Source organism: Balaenoptera physalus (genome assembly GCF_965194825.1).
Source record: "Balaenoptera physalus genome assembly, chromosome: 10".
NCBI lineage: Eukaryota > Metazoa > Chordata > Mammalia > Artiodactyla > Balaenopteridae > Balaenoptera > Balaenoptera physalus.
This window is the reverse complement of record NC_138889.1, coordinates 71169453-71188034: the sequence shown is the minus strand read 5'-3', so window position 1 is coordinate 71188034 and position 18582 is coordinate 71169453. Positions and strand designations below refer to the sequence as shown.

The following is an 18582-nucleotide window of genomic DNA, read 5'->3' as shown; positions in this document are numbered from 1 at the left end:
GACAAGGAGGAGAAGAACAACAAATTTTCTTGTTCACCTGTCTACCTCCTTCCACTATGGTTTCTCTAGTGAAAGAAGAAAGAATAATAATAAAAAGATTTCCCTTTTGTTAATCGTAACCTTGCTTACCCTGAGGGGAAGAGAAAGAGGAGAGAACATTCCCCAAAAGTATTACACTTTGGTCCTCCTCGTAAGGTTACTTGGATGAGTTTCACCCTAATGAATGTTGCCTGTCTGCAAAACAATTTCCCCTTTAAAAGCATCTGATTTTCCCTTTGAGGACTATACCATAATTATCAAGTATCTATATACCTTTTTCCTTGAAAACAGTTTCATAAGGCTATGTGAACTCTTTCTTTTGGTTATGAAAGAAATGAAAGCTAGAACTACAGGGAAAAATACCAGTTAGATGGACTATTTCATATTAAAAACCTACCTGTAATCACACTATCCAAATATAATAACTGGCTGATATTAAAAGATATGTATATAAATACACATCTATGTACACACATATTTTATGAAAATGAGATTATACTATAGTTCTAATAAGATTCTTTTGTCACTTTTGAATCCTGAACACATAACTGCTGCATAAAAAGAACTAAAATGTAAATAAATTATTACCACCAGATAATAAAGGATAAAGTCAAGATTAGAACTAAGGTATGTAATTCCAAAGCTCACGCCCTCTCCATTATACAGTGCTGCCTCAGCTTCCTCAAGTATAAAATGGATTTGACCATTATACTACATTGGGTAACATTAAGCATGGAATGAAATAATGAGCGAGAAAACACCCTGAAACTATAAAGCATTGTTAGAGGAATCTAAGGGACTATTATAGTATCCTCACCTGCAATATAGGCAGAACTCACTGTAATGCTTTGGCACTGAACTGTCATGTTATACAATGTCGATTAAGGTTTATACTTCTATACATAGACAATATGGGGGATAATCTCAAAACCCTTTACAATCAGAATTGAACTTAAAAAACATTTTAAGAAGCCCTTCAAGCAATTATGAAACCTAAAGAAGTGTGCACCATTTTAATTGCTATAAGACCATACAATTAGATTAACATTATAAAACTGTATATAACATCAAAAAATGCTCTGAATTAAGCACCATTATTTGAAATGCGTATTTGTTAGATTTTTAAAAACATAGTGACCATTTAAAATGTTATTTTTTTCTTGAAATAGGGCATCTTGAAGGAAGTCCAAACCGTTTTTAAAGTAAACCTATATCCAATGTACCCTGCCCTTAACACTGATACCAAAGTTTTAAAACAAAAACAAAGTATGACTTCAATGTATAAGCCATTTCATCTTACTCTGCAAAACCTGAGCCTAACTTTTTAAAATTTTCAGATGAATATGTGTGAAGTAGACAAAGCTGCTGGGGTATACACTTCTGAAAGAATGGAGGGCAGAGGAAATAAACACTATTAGTTGTTAAGACTAATACTCCTACCCAAGGTAAACTTCTCTTTCTTCTACTCCACACTTCCCATCTCTTGCCTCCTCCCTGCCCCATATATAAATTCATGGCAACTTCTTCTAATAAACATATACTAGCTATCCGATGTTTTTAAACTGTTGAGAAAGAAAATTCTTTTAATGCTCTGTAGGACACGGAATGCTACAATTAACAGAGAGCAAACATTTTCAAAACACTTTCAAATGACTTGACTAAAAAGTAGAATTCAAATTAGATCTTTTAACTATGCCGCAGTTCAAATATCATATAAGTACCTTTACTTACCTCAAATTTTCATTAAACCTTACTGTAGCTGCACAGTGGAATATAATATTGGTAGACTCTATGATGATCTCTTTATCTTCTTCACCAAGAGCCAGTTTAGGTTGGGTGAGTTCACTGTTGACTGCTATAATTTTCTCCCTAAAATCTGGATTTTCATCTCTCAATCTGTCAAAAAGCTATCAAAGGGGAAAAACATTTTAGGGCAGTATTTTTCAATTTTCTAAAACCCATCATCACCACCTTTTCCTCCCCCAAGGATCACTATTTATTAAATTTCAACCACGTGAATCCTAAGGTTGCTTAAATTGCTATCATTCTGTATGAAAAACACTCTATGGGGTCCACATTATTATCCCCATTTTATAGATGAGGAATCTGAGACACAGAGAGGTTAAGTAACTTGCCAAAGGACACAGGGCTGGTAGCTTGCAGAATTAAATTTTAACTGTCCATGCTTTTGTTGATTAGATTATATTATCGCTCAGAATAGACATAAGCAGTACAGATATCAGAACAATGTTTAAAATGATCATTCAGGGACTTCCTGGTGGCACAGTGGTTAAGAATCCGCCTGCCAATGCAGGGCACACGGGTTCGATCCCTGGTCTGGGAAGATCCCACATGCCGCGGAGCAACTAAGCCTGTGCATCACAACCACTGAGCCTGTACTCTAGAGTCCGCGAGCCACAACTACTGAGCCCACGCACCACAACTATTGAAGCCTGCGCACCTAGAGCCCATGCTCCGCAACAAGAGAAGCCACCGCAATGAGAAGTCCGTGCACCTCAATGAAGAGTAGCCCCCGCTCTCCACAACTAGAGAAAGCCTGCATGCAGCAACAAAGACCCAACTCAGACAAAAATAAATAAATTACATTTTAAAATAAATAAATAAAAATAAAATGATCATTCAGATTTCTAAAATCCAAACCTTAATTTATCACTTCATTTCATTTTGGTTTTAGTCTCTTTTAGTAGATTAAAATACCATTAATCATACTCTACCTAAAATCTTAGAAAAATTTTAAAGGGAAAAACAAAGTATGTTAAAGGAAAAAAAATTGGTAAGCAAATGTGAATATGAAGCTGGATAAACTTGAGATATACATATAGGATTCTAACTTGAAAATAGAAAATTCAATATTCCTTAAGTATACTCAAAGGAATAAATTTAACTAGAGAATCAGATCCCAAAATGGTTACAGTATAAGGTACATTCAATTGTGAGTCAAATTTAATTTTTTATCCCAGATTTTATAGAGGAACACTGATGTCACCTCCAGATCACTGTTCTATTACACCCTGACTCTCCACTCCATTGAAAGTCCATATTTGTAGTTTAAGCAGAGATTCTGAAATCTGGGGGAAAAAGTCTATAAAACATATATGGTACTCACTTTCACCTTCCCAGGTGACTTTTAGTAAGTAACAGTCTTCCCCTCCACCACTGCTAGCTAGTGACTTCAATATTATTGTTTTCTTATGTTAATTAATAAAATATTTACTAAGCATTTCAGATGAACTAAGTACCTTCTAGACACTGAGAAAACAAGAATTATGACCTTTGCCTCAAGCTATTTAGAGTCTAATAGGAAAAATTAGACAAGTAAACAGACAGTTAAAATATAATGTTATAAGTAATAAAATAGGGATAATATAAGTGTTATGAGACTGTACAGGAGCAACATCTAACCCTGCTAGTTGGGAAGGACCTGAGATTATAAAGTAGAAGAATAGTGTTGCAGGTAGAGAAAGTAGCATGTATAACCACCTAGAAGTAATAGAGCACTAATGTTTGGGAAATATAAAAAACTCAGTAAGACTTGGCCAATGACTGGACGAGGGATAAGGAATATAAACTCCACGTGGACAGGGACTAGGGTCTATTTTGCTCAGAACAAAGGCCCCAGATAACAGAGTGCCTGGCAAGACAGTGACATGATAAACATCTGTTAAGTGAATAAATTCATTAGGTGGAACACACTGGGAGAGAAAGAAGTGCAGCTATGGAGATACGAGTTCAGTTTTGTGAACGTTGAGTGTAAAGTGTCAATGAGAACACCCCAGAAGACTGGTCTAGTAGAGATAACTGGCTCTGTGGGTCCTGAGTTCAGGGAAGAAAGAGCCAGACTACTGATATAGATTTTATTAACCACACAGGTAGCCCTGGGAGAATATCACCCAGGTAGCAGCAGTGATGAGCTCCCAAGGTCCAGACTATATGAAGCTTTTTCCAAATCTAATTTAAAATACAACCTTTCACCTCACATAAAACAGAAGGTGCTGAGTAATTACCTAACTGGACCTAGTAGGAAGAGATCAAGGCCAAGGACAGAATTCTGAAGAATATTTAAGGGGTTAGCAGAGAAAAGGAGCCTGAAAATGACCAGAAAAGTACTTTTAACACACTGAATTCAGACTTTTTCATTCTCCCAGATTGCCAATGACCTTTAATTCCCCTTCATATCAGATATCTCCACCACTACCATCAATACGTGATCACGCTGTTTTACAAGTTACATCTTAAATGTGATGCTCTTCCCTTCTTTAGCTACCATCTCTTTATTCAATACCATCTTTTCCAAAGTTTTTAACCCACTGGTACCCCAATTAGTTCCGACTTTACTAAGTCCACTAATGCCCTCTTTAATGTATTTTATTCCCTTTCCAGAATTTATTTCATGGTCAACTATTTTCACTCCTTGCCAGCAATGAGGTTTACCTTCCCAGAGACATTCCTGTAAATCAGTGGTTCTCAAGTTGGGGCAATTTTAGCCCCCAGGGAACATTTGGTGATGTCTGAAGACATTTTCCTTTGTCAAAACTGGGATGGTGAGGAGAGGGAGCTGCTGGCATTTAGTGGGTAGAGGCCAGGAATGCTGACCACCCTACAATGCATAGGACAGCTCCCCATAACAAAGACTTATCTGGCCCAAAATGTGAATAGTGCTGAAGTTGAGAAATTCTGCTATAAGACAATGTCCCACTACAGTATATGCTCTATGCCTATGCTCTTTTATTCCTGTTTCAAAATCACAGAAGGCTCTACCTAAAAGTTTCTTAACAACTTTAAGTGTACATATTCACTGCTACTTGATATAAAAAGAACTCATTTTATTGATTCACCAGAAATGCTATATACATAAGTGGGAATGAATGGCCCTAGGAGTAAGTGGTGGGATGTGCCGGGGGGAATTAAAAGCATAAGATAAAATGACAAAATTTTAGAGTATTTTAGTCAAGTATTTTTTAGACAAATACTTGGGGACAAGGCATTTTTATATTGAAAATAATGGCCATATGTTTAGACTAAACTATAAAAGTTCAATGAAATTTCAGGCTTTCAGTAAAAGATAATCATTTTCTTTACAAATCAGACTTACTGGTGCAGAAAAATTTTAGAAGCATTACCTTGGAGACCCCAGAGAAGATGCCCAACTCTTTCACACTTAACTTAGGTCCTCAATTCCAACCAAGACATCAGCTTCAATAATTGCTCCTATCCAATCTCTCTTAACACCTCTACACTCTCTCTTCCTTCCCTCCTCCCTCTTAAAAACTCTCTAGACTGTAGGCTCCATTAAGGCAGGGACTCTTATTTATTCCTGAATTCAACCCCTTACATGAAGTCAAGTGCCCAGCACTGAGTAGGCACAATAAATGTTTTCTTAAAAATAAAAAATGAATAAGAATAAATAACCTCTCACTAGGGGGAGGGAGGGTGTTGGGAAAGGAATTACAATATACCAATTACAAGTGGTTCATGATAAAATGCCAAGATGAGTAAACAAAGGGCAGAGATGGCAGCAAAACACACATGGAGGCATTATTACTTAAAATAGGCCTTGTGGTCTTATAGCCCCCTTGATGACTCCCTTCTCACAGGTTTTAAGGGAAGCAAAGAGTTCCAAAAGGATCTGGCAAAAAATCAGAAAGAGGAAAAAGAAGAGACACTAACGTACACTATCTGAATAGTTAAGAAGTTTAGGGATAACTTCTAAATTTTGTAGAAAGGATTTTACATCCTACAGTTAAATAAAAATAAAAGCAACATGTTAAGTATCTGCTGCATGATGTCAAAGAAAAGCTACTGTGACATGACAATTAGTTCTAATCCAAAGAACTATCACAAAGGTATACGAAGTTCATTCAAAGTAAAAAGTCTGGTTAGTTGCTATGTAAGGATTTGCTAATTTTTTTGTTTTTTCCAACAGGACTATAAGAATTTAGATAGACAAATGAGCATCATTCTCTTCCAAAAAAAAAAAAAATAATGCTATCACTGACATTTCTTTGGAGGTATATGCCTATAGAGTCAGAGCCCTTGCAAAACTGAGCTCACAGCTTTCTAATCACTTTTGTTTCTGACTCCAATTTCATTCTCTGAATCTTTACTGCCAAGCTTGGGTTCAAATTAATTTTGGATGTCTGCAAAAGTCAATTCTCTCCTTAAAGCATGAACATTTGCCCCTATTCAGTATATCCATTAGAATGTGTCTGTAGGCTGTCCCCACATGGTCTAAGCAACACTGTACACTCTTAATCAGCACCAGTTCTCAAAGTGTGGAAGATCCTAGGAGTCCCTGAGACTCCTACTTAGGGAGTGCACAAAGTCAAAACTACTTTCATAATAAAAGTAAAACATTATTTGCATTTTTCACTTTCATTCTCTCACAAGTATGGAGAGGAATTTTCCAAAGCTACATGTGTAATGACATCATCACTCTCGATGGCTAATGGAATGTGTGCTTGTATGTATATTCTTTTACTTTAAAAATTTCTCAATTTTAAATGGGACCTAATGAAACTTAAAAGCTTTTGCACAGCAAAGGAAACCATAAACAAGACAAAAAGACAACCCTCAGAATGGGAGAAAATATTTGCAAATGAAGCAACTGACAAAGGATTAATCTCCAATATTTACAAACAGCTCATGCAACTCAATATCAAAAAAGGAAACAACCCAATCCAAAAATGGGCAGAAGACCTAAATAGACATTTCTCCAAAGAAGATACACAGATTGCCAACAAACACATGAAAGGATGCTCAACATCACTAATCATTAGAGAAATGCAAATCAAAACTACAATGAGGTATCACCTCACACCAGTCAGAATGGCCATCATCAAACAATCTACAAACAATAAATGCTGGAGAGGGTGTGGAGAAAAGGGAAGTCTCTTGCACTGTTGGTGGGAATGTAAATTGATACAGCCACTATGGAGAACAGTATGGAGGTTCCTTAAAAAACTAAAAATAGAACTACCATACGGCCCAGCAATCCCACTACTGGACATATACCCTGAGAAAACCATAATTCAAAAATGGTCATGCACCACAATGTTCATTGCAGTTCTATTTACAATAGCCAGGACATGGAAGCAACCTAAGTGTCCATTGACAGATGAATGGATAAAGAATTGGCACATATATACAATGGAATATTACTCAGCCATAAAAAGAAACAAAATTGAGTTATTTGTAGTGAGGTGGATGGACCTAGAGACTGTCATACAGAGTGAAGTAAGTCAGAAAGAGAAAAATAAATACTGTAAACTAACATATATATATGGAATCTAAAAAAAAAAAATAGTTCTGAAGAACCTAGGGGCAGGACAGGAATAAAGACGCAGACGTAGAGAATGGACTTGAGGACACAGGGAGGGGGAAGGGTAAGCTGGGACGAAGTGAGACAGTGGCATGGACTTATATATACTAACAAATGTAAAACAGATAACTAGTGGGAAGCAGCCCATAGCACAGGGAGATGAGCTCGGTGCTTTGTGACCACCTAGAGGGGTGGGATAGGGAGGGTGGGAGGGAGACGCAAGAGGGAGGAGATACGGGGATATATGTATATGTATAGCTGATTCACTTTGTTATAAAGCATTAACTAGCACACCATTGTAAAGCAATTATACTCCAATAAAGATGTTAAAAAAAAGAAAAAAAAAGAAAAGAGGAAACTAGAAGAGGAATACAGCATAAAGCTTACTTTGATAAATCTATACACAGAAAAAGATGGGTGAAGAGTTGAACTGGGGAAGCATAGATCATAACTACAGTGTGAATACCTGACTGGAAAATTGTTCTTGTTAACTCTCAGCACTCGATGAATGATCTAGCAATCCAGTATAAAATAAATCAATATTAATATTAATATTGCACTACAATTATCATAAGTACTAAATCACTATCATTGCTATTACTGCTTCTATCATGTTTTGAGTTTTTACTATGGCCCAGGCTTTGTGTAAAATGTTTTAAATAGCAGTATCTTATTTGAATCAATCATTCAACATGTATTTAACACGTGGTCTGTGTAAGGTATTGTTAAAGTCTCAAAACTTTATAAAGAGGTGTTACGGACTGAAAAAAAAAAAATTCTCAATTTTAATCTCTACTACGATAAACATCAGTAAGATACTTGAAATAAAACCTCACAAAAACAAAATCTCTTTGAAGTCCTCAATAATTTTTAAGAGTGTAAAGGGGTCCAGAGATCAAAAGTTTGAGAATCACTGCCTTAAATAAACAGAATCTTTCAACCTATTTGGATGATATGAAAAAATATAGCCATAAGGTAATAATATCAGTCTGCAATACACTGCAGTCAATATACATTATCAAATAATTTGCTCAAGAGTTTTAAAAGTCACTTGGAAAAAAGCTATAAATTATATCACGTTTTTTAAAAAGTCCTTATACTAGGCTACCAAATAGTTTTAATTTTAAAATGATATTGAATACAGTTTAGTCGATCTTCCCAGTTCTCAGGAAGAACTGAAAATGACCTTTGTACGTACCACACTTTAAGATGGCAAATTCTTCAAGCACAGTTATTATGTAGCTAGATTTTACGGTAGTAAATACTGAAATATTAACTCACATCTTTTTTTCATTGTCTCTAAAGAATTTAGAAACAATAATGAAAATTACTACAACTTGTCTTTTTTTTTTTTTTTTTTTTTTGGCCATGCCACATGGCACCCGGGATCTTAGTTCCCCGACTAGGGATCGAACCCATGCCCCCTCCAGTGGAAGCAAAGAGTCGTAACCAATGGATCACCAGGGAAGTCCCTTGTCTTTTTTTTTAATTGAGATAACTAACACTGGTTTATAACATCATACAAGTTCCACGATTAGGACATCATATTTTGACTCCTATATACACTACTGCGTGCTCACCAACAAAAGTTTAGTTTCCATCTGTCACCATACAGTTGACCCCCTTTACCCATTTCACCCTACCCCCAACCCCTTCCTCTCTGGTAATCACTACTCTGTTCTCTGTTTTCATGTTTAACCCACATCTTACTCTTAAAAATAAGTACGTAGAAAGTTCATGTGATAATTCCTTAATCTAAGAGTTTAAAAATACTAGCTACATTTTTCTCATGTGTAAGTATAAATATTTGTTTGAAGCCCTCTTCCTCAAGTCAAACAAGCAAAAATTTAAAAGAATAATTAACAATTTTAACTGTATTTTAAAAGGCAGAAACCTCACTTGGGGAGAGGAAGAGTGTTAGTAGGAATACTCCAGCACTTAGTATTTACTTTACATGCCTTATACAGAGTCCAGTAAAGCAGACACCACAGCTTGCTCTGACACTCTTCCAACCTGCCAAGCAGTTCTCAGAGCCTCTGCCCGTGCTGTTCCCTCTACCTTTAACACTCTTCCTCCACGTACCACATGGATTCTTCCTCACTTCATCATTCAGGTCTGTGACCAAACGTCACCTCAGAGAGAACTTTTTCTGACCATCGTATCTAAAGCAGCACCTCCATCACTTTCAATCCCCCTTTTCTGCTTTACTTTTGAACAGCATGTGCCACTATTCAACATGTTATATAGTTGTTAACTTGTCTCCCTAACTAGAATGTAAATTCCAAATGCTGGGATTTTGTTTTCTTCACTGCCGTATCTCTAGTAACCTGAACAGCTTCTAGTATATAGCAGGACTCACATCTTTGTGGAAGGGAGGGAAAATGGGAAGAACACAAGTGCATGAGAGTTTGGGGCAATGGGAAGAACGTTACTAGAGTATAACTATCCTTGTGAGCTATACTGTCACTGAGTAGCCCTCAAAGAAGTAGATTTGTTTTAAAAAGTAATTCAGAGAAAAGAAGTTTTTCTAGTTGAAGTAAAGATTATTTAAAGTCTTCATATGGGGACAAACTCAATAAACAGTGGGACAAAGGTAAATATTATTTTTATTCTTTAATGCCCTATTAATAGTTTCAAACAATTTATTTTTAAAAGGAAAAACAAATATTAATTTACACCTCACTGTTAAAACCCTGTGGGTCTAGGATTACCTCTTAATGGGGAGGAGGGGGAATACAAACAAGAAAAACATGGATGCTTCACAAAAGAGAGAAGTTTATCTTTCTGAACCAAAATTATATTTGAATGGAAATCATTCTCAAACAACGTAACATCTTAGTAAAGAAAACATTCTAAATATAGTTTAACCTTTTCTTAATTTATCCTTAGTCACTGTAGTGAATATTGGTGATTGTATTTTATTATAACGCTGTAATGTTAAGAAAATTAAAAGTTTTATTTAAACCCTCCCACACTTCTGTACAGGTCTTATTGGGTATCTTCTCTTTTTCTCTTAATTGTTTTTCTGTTATCATACTTTATCACTCCTAGGAGGTAAGCTTCCCACTACTGCCCTAACCCATAAACTGACTCTTATTCCTTCTGATGTTAACCTCTGTTATTCGCTGCCCTTCACACACTTCTCTTTTGCTTTTGTCATCTTCTCTTTTAATTTCTGTAAACTTGGACACCAAGTTTTTTGCCATTGGCTTCAGGAAATTAAGCTATTTTTACTCAGTGTGTACCAGCTACAACATTTACAACTAGTAAGGTATCCAACTCTCAAGATTACTTTTCCCATTTTATCACAAAGCGTTCCATCCTCTTTGTCTTACTTTCTTATCTATTGGGGAAGTAATGCTATAAAGTAGAAAGGGATTTGTTATCAAGTCATCTGCATTATATCTGACATCTATTAGCTACACAACTTCAGACAAAATAACCACCTCTGAGATTCACTGTCTATATTTGTAAAATGGGACATATCAACATCTGTCCCTACCAGAGCATGAGCTCTGGGTTCAACCGTCAGAGTTCACAGACATTGGCTCTAACACTAACTATATGACCTTGTAGAATGGGAATAAGACCAGTACTTACCTTGAAGAGTTCCTGTGATAATTAAATACATATGAGGTGCTTTGCACACAGTGCCTGGCACAACTTAAGCACTCAATAAATGTCAGCCACTATTAACTATGGATTTCTACTGAAAGATCAAAACAGGCTGGAATACAAATCATGTCTAATAAATTATTTATTAACTCTAGAGAATTGTTAATCTATAATTAATCAACATATCTTTTGATACTTTTCAGCAATTCTTTCACTGCTCAGAGTAACTCAGAGGTTTCTAGTTTTGGTCTTTTTTGTTTTTTTATATGTAAGTCACAGCTGCCCTAGAAGGTTAAAAGGTACCAGATACCTACCTAATAACTAAAAAATTACGTAGCTACTATACCAAACTTACTAACAATGAATGTCAGATAAATTCTAAAGCTTGTGACTATGAAATAATTTTACTCCAGCTCATTTCCATTTTTTCTTAGCCATATTTTACTAAAGGTTCAAATGTACGACATACTCTTGTATTCTATATAACCCCTCTATCATCATGTTCTTATTTGTCAAATGAGAATATGTGACTTTGCTACTTCCTAATACTTTTGTGGGGAGCAATTAGTGCTTACAAATCTTTAACTGTTATCAAAGCACTGTGTCTCACAGCATAGTAGGAGTTAAAAACTAACTCATTATTATTATTCCGAAACTATTTAAACACCTAGTAATTACAAATAACCTGCCTCAAATATTCTAAAAACACATTAAACCTTTACCATAAAGGTAATTTAGAACTTGTTATATAATTTTGTTCATCATAGAAGAAAGCTTTTTTCTCCTACTGATCACAAGTCATATTCAGTTTACTGCCATTCTTATAGGATTTTTTTTTACCAATTTTTTTCAGGATACTTAAGAAATATACTCTGTTGATGATTACAATAATTACATGCACAAACACACACTTTTTTCTCTCTTCCAAATGATCATTTTCCATACTTACCTTGCCACTAATGACTTCTTCTACTCGCTCCTGGGGTGTCTGTCCAGCTTTCTGCCTCACCAAAACATACACTGAATTCACCTTAGGACAAGACCTCAGCAACTTTTCCAGAAGTACCTTCCCTAGGAAACCAGTAGCTCCAGTGAGGAGGACATTCTTGCCTTCATAGTATTCTGGGATTGAAACCATTCTGATCCTAAGGAAAATATGACAAATAAGCATCACTTCAAAGATTTATGTTCATTGTTACATACTGAAAATCTCTTGGTATTCAAATAAGTATTTTAAAGGACAGGCAAAAATCAAAGTTCAACGTTAACACAAAAGGGGACATTAACGTTTGGCTCATTGTAGTATGGTGGAAAGTACAATGAACTGCAACACTGGCTTCTAATCCCTGTTTTCACCTGGACCACCTCGGACAAGTCACTCACCTTCTCTGGGCCTGGGTTTCTTTAGTACAGTTTGTACCAAGTGACCTCTAAAAATTCCTTCAGCAATAAGAATCCAAATCTCCACTTAAACCTCAGTTAAACCCCAAACATGAATAAGTGGTGTTTCTCTGTCTCCAAAAGTATTTATAACACCAAATTCAGGTCAGCAGCAAGACTCAATTGCCTAGCTTGTATAACAGGGTGAGGTGTCATATTCACCTATCATCACCAGTTGAAACAAGAGGTAACACCAAGTCCTTTCTTTTACACGTCTGTAGTGACAATGTATTCAAAAGGTACTTAAATCTCCCTTTTAAAAAAGTCATAGTAAGAAATATATAGACTGACTTATCCTCCCTACCCAAATTCCACTGAAACAGCAGAAAAGAGAGTATACTAATAGAATGAACACACAAAAGAACCATGATGAGTGGAAAAAAACAAGATGCAGAAGGACTCATGCAGTATGTCACTATTCAAGGCTCAAACACATTCAAAATGATGCTATTTATTGTTCAGAAATGCATACACATGATAATATTAATAAATGCATTAGAGAGAGTATAATACAATCAGAGAAGAGAATAAGAAGCTTCAATTGTATTTATGTTTTATTTAAGCTAAGAAGTAGATACCTGTATTTTATATCTAAATTTTTCACAATTATAAAAAATTAAATTCATAACAATCTGAAAACCCATTAACAAGCAGAAAGAAAAGAAGGAAGGAAGGTAGGAAGGAAGGCAAGAAAAAAGAATTTCCACAAGAAATAGATGAGACTAAATTGATAGAGAAGCCATAGCATAAGAAATAACAACCTAATAAGCAAAACAAACATAGGAAAGGACCGTAAGAAGGCAAGAGCTGTCCCAACCCCCTAAATAGAAAACACCAAGTTCAGGATCAAGAAGCTGAATAAAAGCTTAGGGAAATTAAGGTAACTAAAGGTTGCTCACAGAACAGCAGAGCCACTCCTGACAGTCTTACTTCCTGTATAAACTTTGGCTCCCAGGCTTAGTAATCCAGATCTGCTGAGAACATCCAGCATGGGTGCTAGGGACAAAAGCGAAGTAGGGCTGAGTTTGAGGTTGCTCTGTACATCCACAAGTGGAGGTGGGGCACTGGGAGAAAGGAAACAAAAACAACCAAAAGAAAAAACATCTTCAGAGCACTCGTGCCCCAGAAATAAATTTTAGGTCCTCAGATTATCTGGCTGCTGCTGGCCCTTAAAACAAACTCATATAGAGCTCTCAGTAATTCCACTTGGAGAAACGCTCTCTTGGAAAATCAGGCTTCAGAAAACTGAGAGGAAGGCAGTATCAGCTACCAAAACCAATCATACTAGTCCTTCATAAATATGGATAACTAAGGATCATCAGATATTTAAGAAATATCTACAAAATTAAGGACTAAAATGAAAAGCAACAGAACCAACCACGAAGAAAACTAAGGTAATGAAAAATTTACAGGAAATTTAAATTCTAATAAATACTCTCCAGGTCATTCAAAAGAATATTGCATCCATCGAGTAAACTACTACGAAAAAGGAACAGAGAATAAGAAACCATTGGAGACGGACCTCTGCCCACCACAGCAAGAGCCAGCTCTACCCACCACCAGTCCCTCCTATCAGGAAACTGGCACAAGCCTCTTAGATAGTCTCATCCACCAGAGGGCAGACAGCAGAAGCAAGAACTACAATCCTGCAGCATGTGGAACAAAAACCATATTCACAGAAAAATAGACAAGATGAAAAGGCAGAGGGCTATGTACCAGATGAAGGAACAAGATAAAACCCCAGAAAAACAACTAAATGAAGTGGAGATAGGCAACCTTCCAGAAAAAGAATTCAGAATAATGATAATGAAGATGATCCAGGATCTCTCAAAAAGAATGGAGGCAAAGATCGAGAAGATGCAAGAAATGTTTAACAAAGACCTAGAAGAATTAAAGAACAAACAAACAGAGATGAACAACACAATAATTGAAATGAAAAATACACTAGAAGGAATCAATAGCAGCATAACTGAGGCAGAAGAACAGATAAGTGACCTGGAAGACAGAATGGTGGAATTCACTGCTGCGGAACAGAATAAAGAAAAAAGAATGAAAAGAAATGAAGACAGCCTAAGAGACCTCTGGGACATTAAACACAACAATATTCGCATTATAGGGGCCCCAGAAGGAGAAGAGAGAGAGAAAGGACCTGAGAAAATATTTGAAGAGATTATAGGCAAAAACTTCCCTAATATGGGAAAGGAAATAGCCACCAATGTCCAGGAAGCACAGAGAGTCCCATACAGGATAAACCCAAGGAGAAACACACTGAGATACATAGTAATCAAAGTGGCAAAAATTAAACACAAAGAAAAATTATTCAAAGCAGCAAGGGAAAAACGACAAATAACATACAAGGGAACTCCCATAAGGTTAACAGCTGATTTCTCAGCAGAAACTCTACAAGCCAGAAGGGAGTCGCATGACATACTTAAAGTGATGAAAGGGAAGAACCTACAACTAAGATTACTCTACCTGGCAAGGATCTCATTCAGATTCGATGGAGAAATCAAAAGCTTTACAGACAAGCAAAAGCTAAGAGAATTCAGCACCACCAAACCAGCTCTACAACAAATGCTAAAGGAACTTCTCTAAGTGGGAAACACAAGAGAAGAAAATGACCTACAAAAACAAACCCAAAACAATTAAGAAAATGGTCATAGGAACATACATATCGATAATTACCTTAAACGTGAACGGATTATATGCTCCAACCAAAAGACACAGACTGGCTGAATGGATACAAAAACAAGACCCATATATATGCTGTCTACAAGAGACCGACTTCAGACCTAGGAACACATACAGACTGAAAGTGAGGGGATGGAAAAAAGATATTCCATGCAAATGGAAATCAAAAGAAAGCTGGAGTGGCAAAACTCATATCAGATAAAATAGACTTTAAAATAAAGAACGTTACAAGAGAAGAGGAAGGGCACTACATAATGATCAAGGCATCAATCCAAGAAGATATAACAATTGTAAATATATATGCACCCAACATAGGAGCACCTCAATACATAAGGCAACTGTTAACAGCTCTAAAAGAGGAAATCGACAGTAACACAATAATAGTGGGGGACTTTAACAACTCACTTACATCAACGGACAGATCATCCAAACAGAAAATTAATAAGGGAACACAAGCTTTAAATGACACAACAGACCAGACAGAATTAACTGATAACTATAGAACATTCCATCCAAAACCAGCAGATTACACTTTCTTCTCAAGTGCACATGGAACATTCTCCAGGATAGATCACATCTGGGGTCACAAATCAAGCCTCAGTAAATTTAGAAAATTCAAATCATATCAAGCATCTTTTGTGACCACACGCTATGGGATTAGAAAGCAATTACAGGGGAAAAAAAGTAAAGAACACAAACACATGGATTGATTTGCATATATTGAAGAATCCTTGCATCCCTGGGATAAATCCCACTTCATCATGGTGTATGATCCTTTTAATGTGTTGTTGCATTCTGTTTGCTAGTATTTTGTTGAGGACTTTTGCATCTATATTCATCAGTGATATTGGTCTATAATTTTCTTTTTTGTAGTATCTTTGTCTGGTTTTGGTATCAGGGTGATGGTGCCCTCATAGAATGAGTTTGGGCATGTTCCTTCCTCTGCAATTTTCTGGAAGAGTTTGAGAAGGATGGGTGTTAGCTCTTCTCTAAATGTTTGATAGAATTCACCTGTGAAGCCATCTGGTCCTGGACTTTGGTTTGTTGGAAGACTTTTAATCACAGTTTCAATTTCAGTGCTTGTGATTGGTCTGTTTATATTTTGACAAAACAATATGTTACAAAATAACCAAGAGATCACTGAAGAAATCAAAGAGGAAATCAAAAAATACCTAGAGACAAAAGACAATGAAAACACGATTCAAAACCTATGGGATGCAGCAGAAGCAGTTCTAAGAGGGAAGTTTATAGCAATACAAACCTACCTCAAGAAACAAGAAAAAGCTCAAATAAACAATCTAACCTTATGCCTAAAGGAACTAGAGAAAGAAGAACAAACAAAACCCAAAGTTAGCAGAAGGAAAGAAATTATAAAGATTGGAGAAGAAATAAATGAAATAGAAACAAAGAAGATAATAGCAAAGATCAACAAAACTAAAAGCTGGTTCTTTGAGAAGATAAACAAAATTGATAAACCATTAGCCAGACTCATCAAGAAAAAGGAGGAGAGAACTCAAATCAATAAAATTAGAAATGAAAAAGGATAAGTTACAACAGACAGTGCAGAAGTACAAAAGCATCCTAAGATACTACTACAAGCAACTCTATGCCAATAAAATGGACAACCTGGAAGAAATGGACAAATTCTTAGAAAGGTATAACCTTCCAAGACTGAACCAGGAAGAAATAGCAAATATGAACGGACCAATCACAAGCACTGAAATTGAAACTGTGATTAAAAATCTTCCAACAAACAAAAGTCTAGGACCAGATGGCTTCACAGGTGAATTCTACCAAATATTTAGAGAAGAGCTACCACCCATCCTTCTCAAACTCTTCCAAAAAATTGCAGAGGAAGGAACACTCCCAAACTCATTCTATGAGGTCACCATCACCCTGATACCAAAACCAGACAAAGATACTACAAAAAAAGAAAATTACAGACCAATATCACTGATGAATATAGATGCAAAAATCCTCAACAAAATATTAGCAAACAGAATGCAACAAAACATTAAAAGGATCATACACCATGATGAAGTGGGATTTATCCCAGGGATGCAAGGATTCTTCAATATATGCAAATCAATCAATGTCATACACCATATTAACAAACTGAGGAATAAATACCATATGATCATCTCAACAGATGCAGAAAAAGCTTTTGACAAAATTCAGCACCTATTTATGATAAAAACTCTCCAGAAAGTAGGCATAGAGGGAACCTACCTCAACATAATACAGGCTATATACGACAAACCCACAGCAAACATCATTCTCAATGGTGAAAAACTGAAAGCATTTCCTCTAAGATCAGGAACAAGACAAGGATGTCCACTCTCACCACTATTATTCAACATAGTCTTGGAAGTCCTAACCACGGCAATCAGAGAAGAAAAAGAAATAAAAGGAATACAAATTGGAAAAGAAGAAGTAAAACTGTCACTGTTTGCAGATGACATGATACTATACATACAGAATCCTAAAGATGCCACCAGAAAACTACTAGAGCTAATCAATGAATTTGGTCAAGTTGCAGGATACAAAATTAATGCATAGAAATCTCTTGCAATCCTATACACTAATGATGGAAAATCTGAAAGAGAAATTAAGGAAACACTCCCATTCACCACTGCAACAAAAAGAATAAAATACCTTGGAATAAACCTACCTAGGGAGACAGAAGACCTGGATGCAGAAAACAATATGAGACTGATGAAAGAAATTAATGATACAAACAGATGGAGAGATATACCATGTTCTTGGATTGGAAGAATCAATATTGTGAAAATGACTATACTACCCAAAGCAATCTACAGATTCAATGCATTCCCTATCAAATTACCAATGGCATTTTTTACACAACTGGAACAAAAAATCTTAAAATTTGTATGGTGACACAAAAGACCCCGAATAGCCAAAGCAATCTTGAGAGAAAAAAAAGGAGCTGGAGGAATCAGACTCCCTGACTTCAGACTATACTACAAAGCTACAGTAATCAAGACAATATGGTACTGGCACAAAAAAAGAAATAATCAATGGAACAGGATAGAAACCCAGAGATAAACCCACGCACCTATGGTCAATTAATCTATGACAAAGGAGGCAAGGATATACAATGGAGAAAAGACAGTCTCTTCAATAAGAGGTGCTGGGAAAACTGGACAGCTACATGTAAAAGAATGAAATTAGAACACTCCCTAACACCATACACAAAAATAAACTCAAAATGGATTAGAGACCTAAATGTAAGGCCAGAAACTATAAAACTCTTAGAGGAAAACATAGGAAGAACACTCTTTGACATAAATCACAGCAAGATCTTTTTTGATCCACATCCTAGAGTAATGGAAATAAAAACAAAAATAAACAAATGGGACCTAATGAAACTTCAAAGCTTTTGCACAGCAAAGGAAACCATAAACAAGACAAAAAGACAACCCTCAGAATGGGAGAAA

General features: G+C 36.0%; 1 protein-coding gene across 3 annotated transcripts in view; it reads right to left on the bottom strand.

Annotated features, from left to right (window-relative positions):
- Positions 1 to 18582, bottom strand: part of FAR1 (fatty acyl-CoA reductase 1) — a 73189-nt gene that overhangs the window by 27068 nt on the left and 27539 nt on the right. For all 3 annotated transcript variants that reach the window (XM_082476031.1, XM_082476033.1, XM_082476032.1), the window contains 2 exons: positions 11943 to 12138; positions 1771 to 1946 (listed from right to left, as the gene is read on the bottom strand). In XM_082476031.1, coding sequence (XP_082332157.1) covers positions 1771 to 1946; positions 11943 to 12131 — 365 coding nt within the window. In that variant the 5' untranslated portion in view covers positions 12132 to 12138. The remainder of the gene's footprint in view (positions 1 to 1770; positions 1947 to 11942; positions 12139 to 18582) is intronic.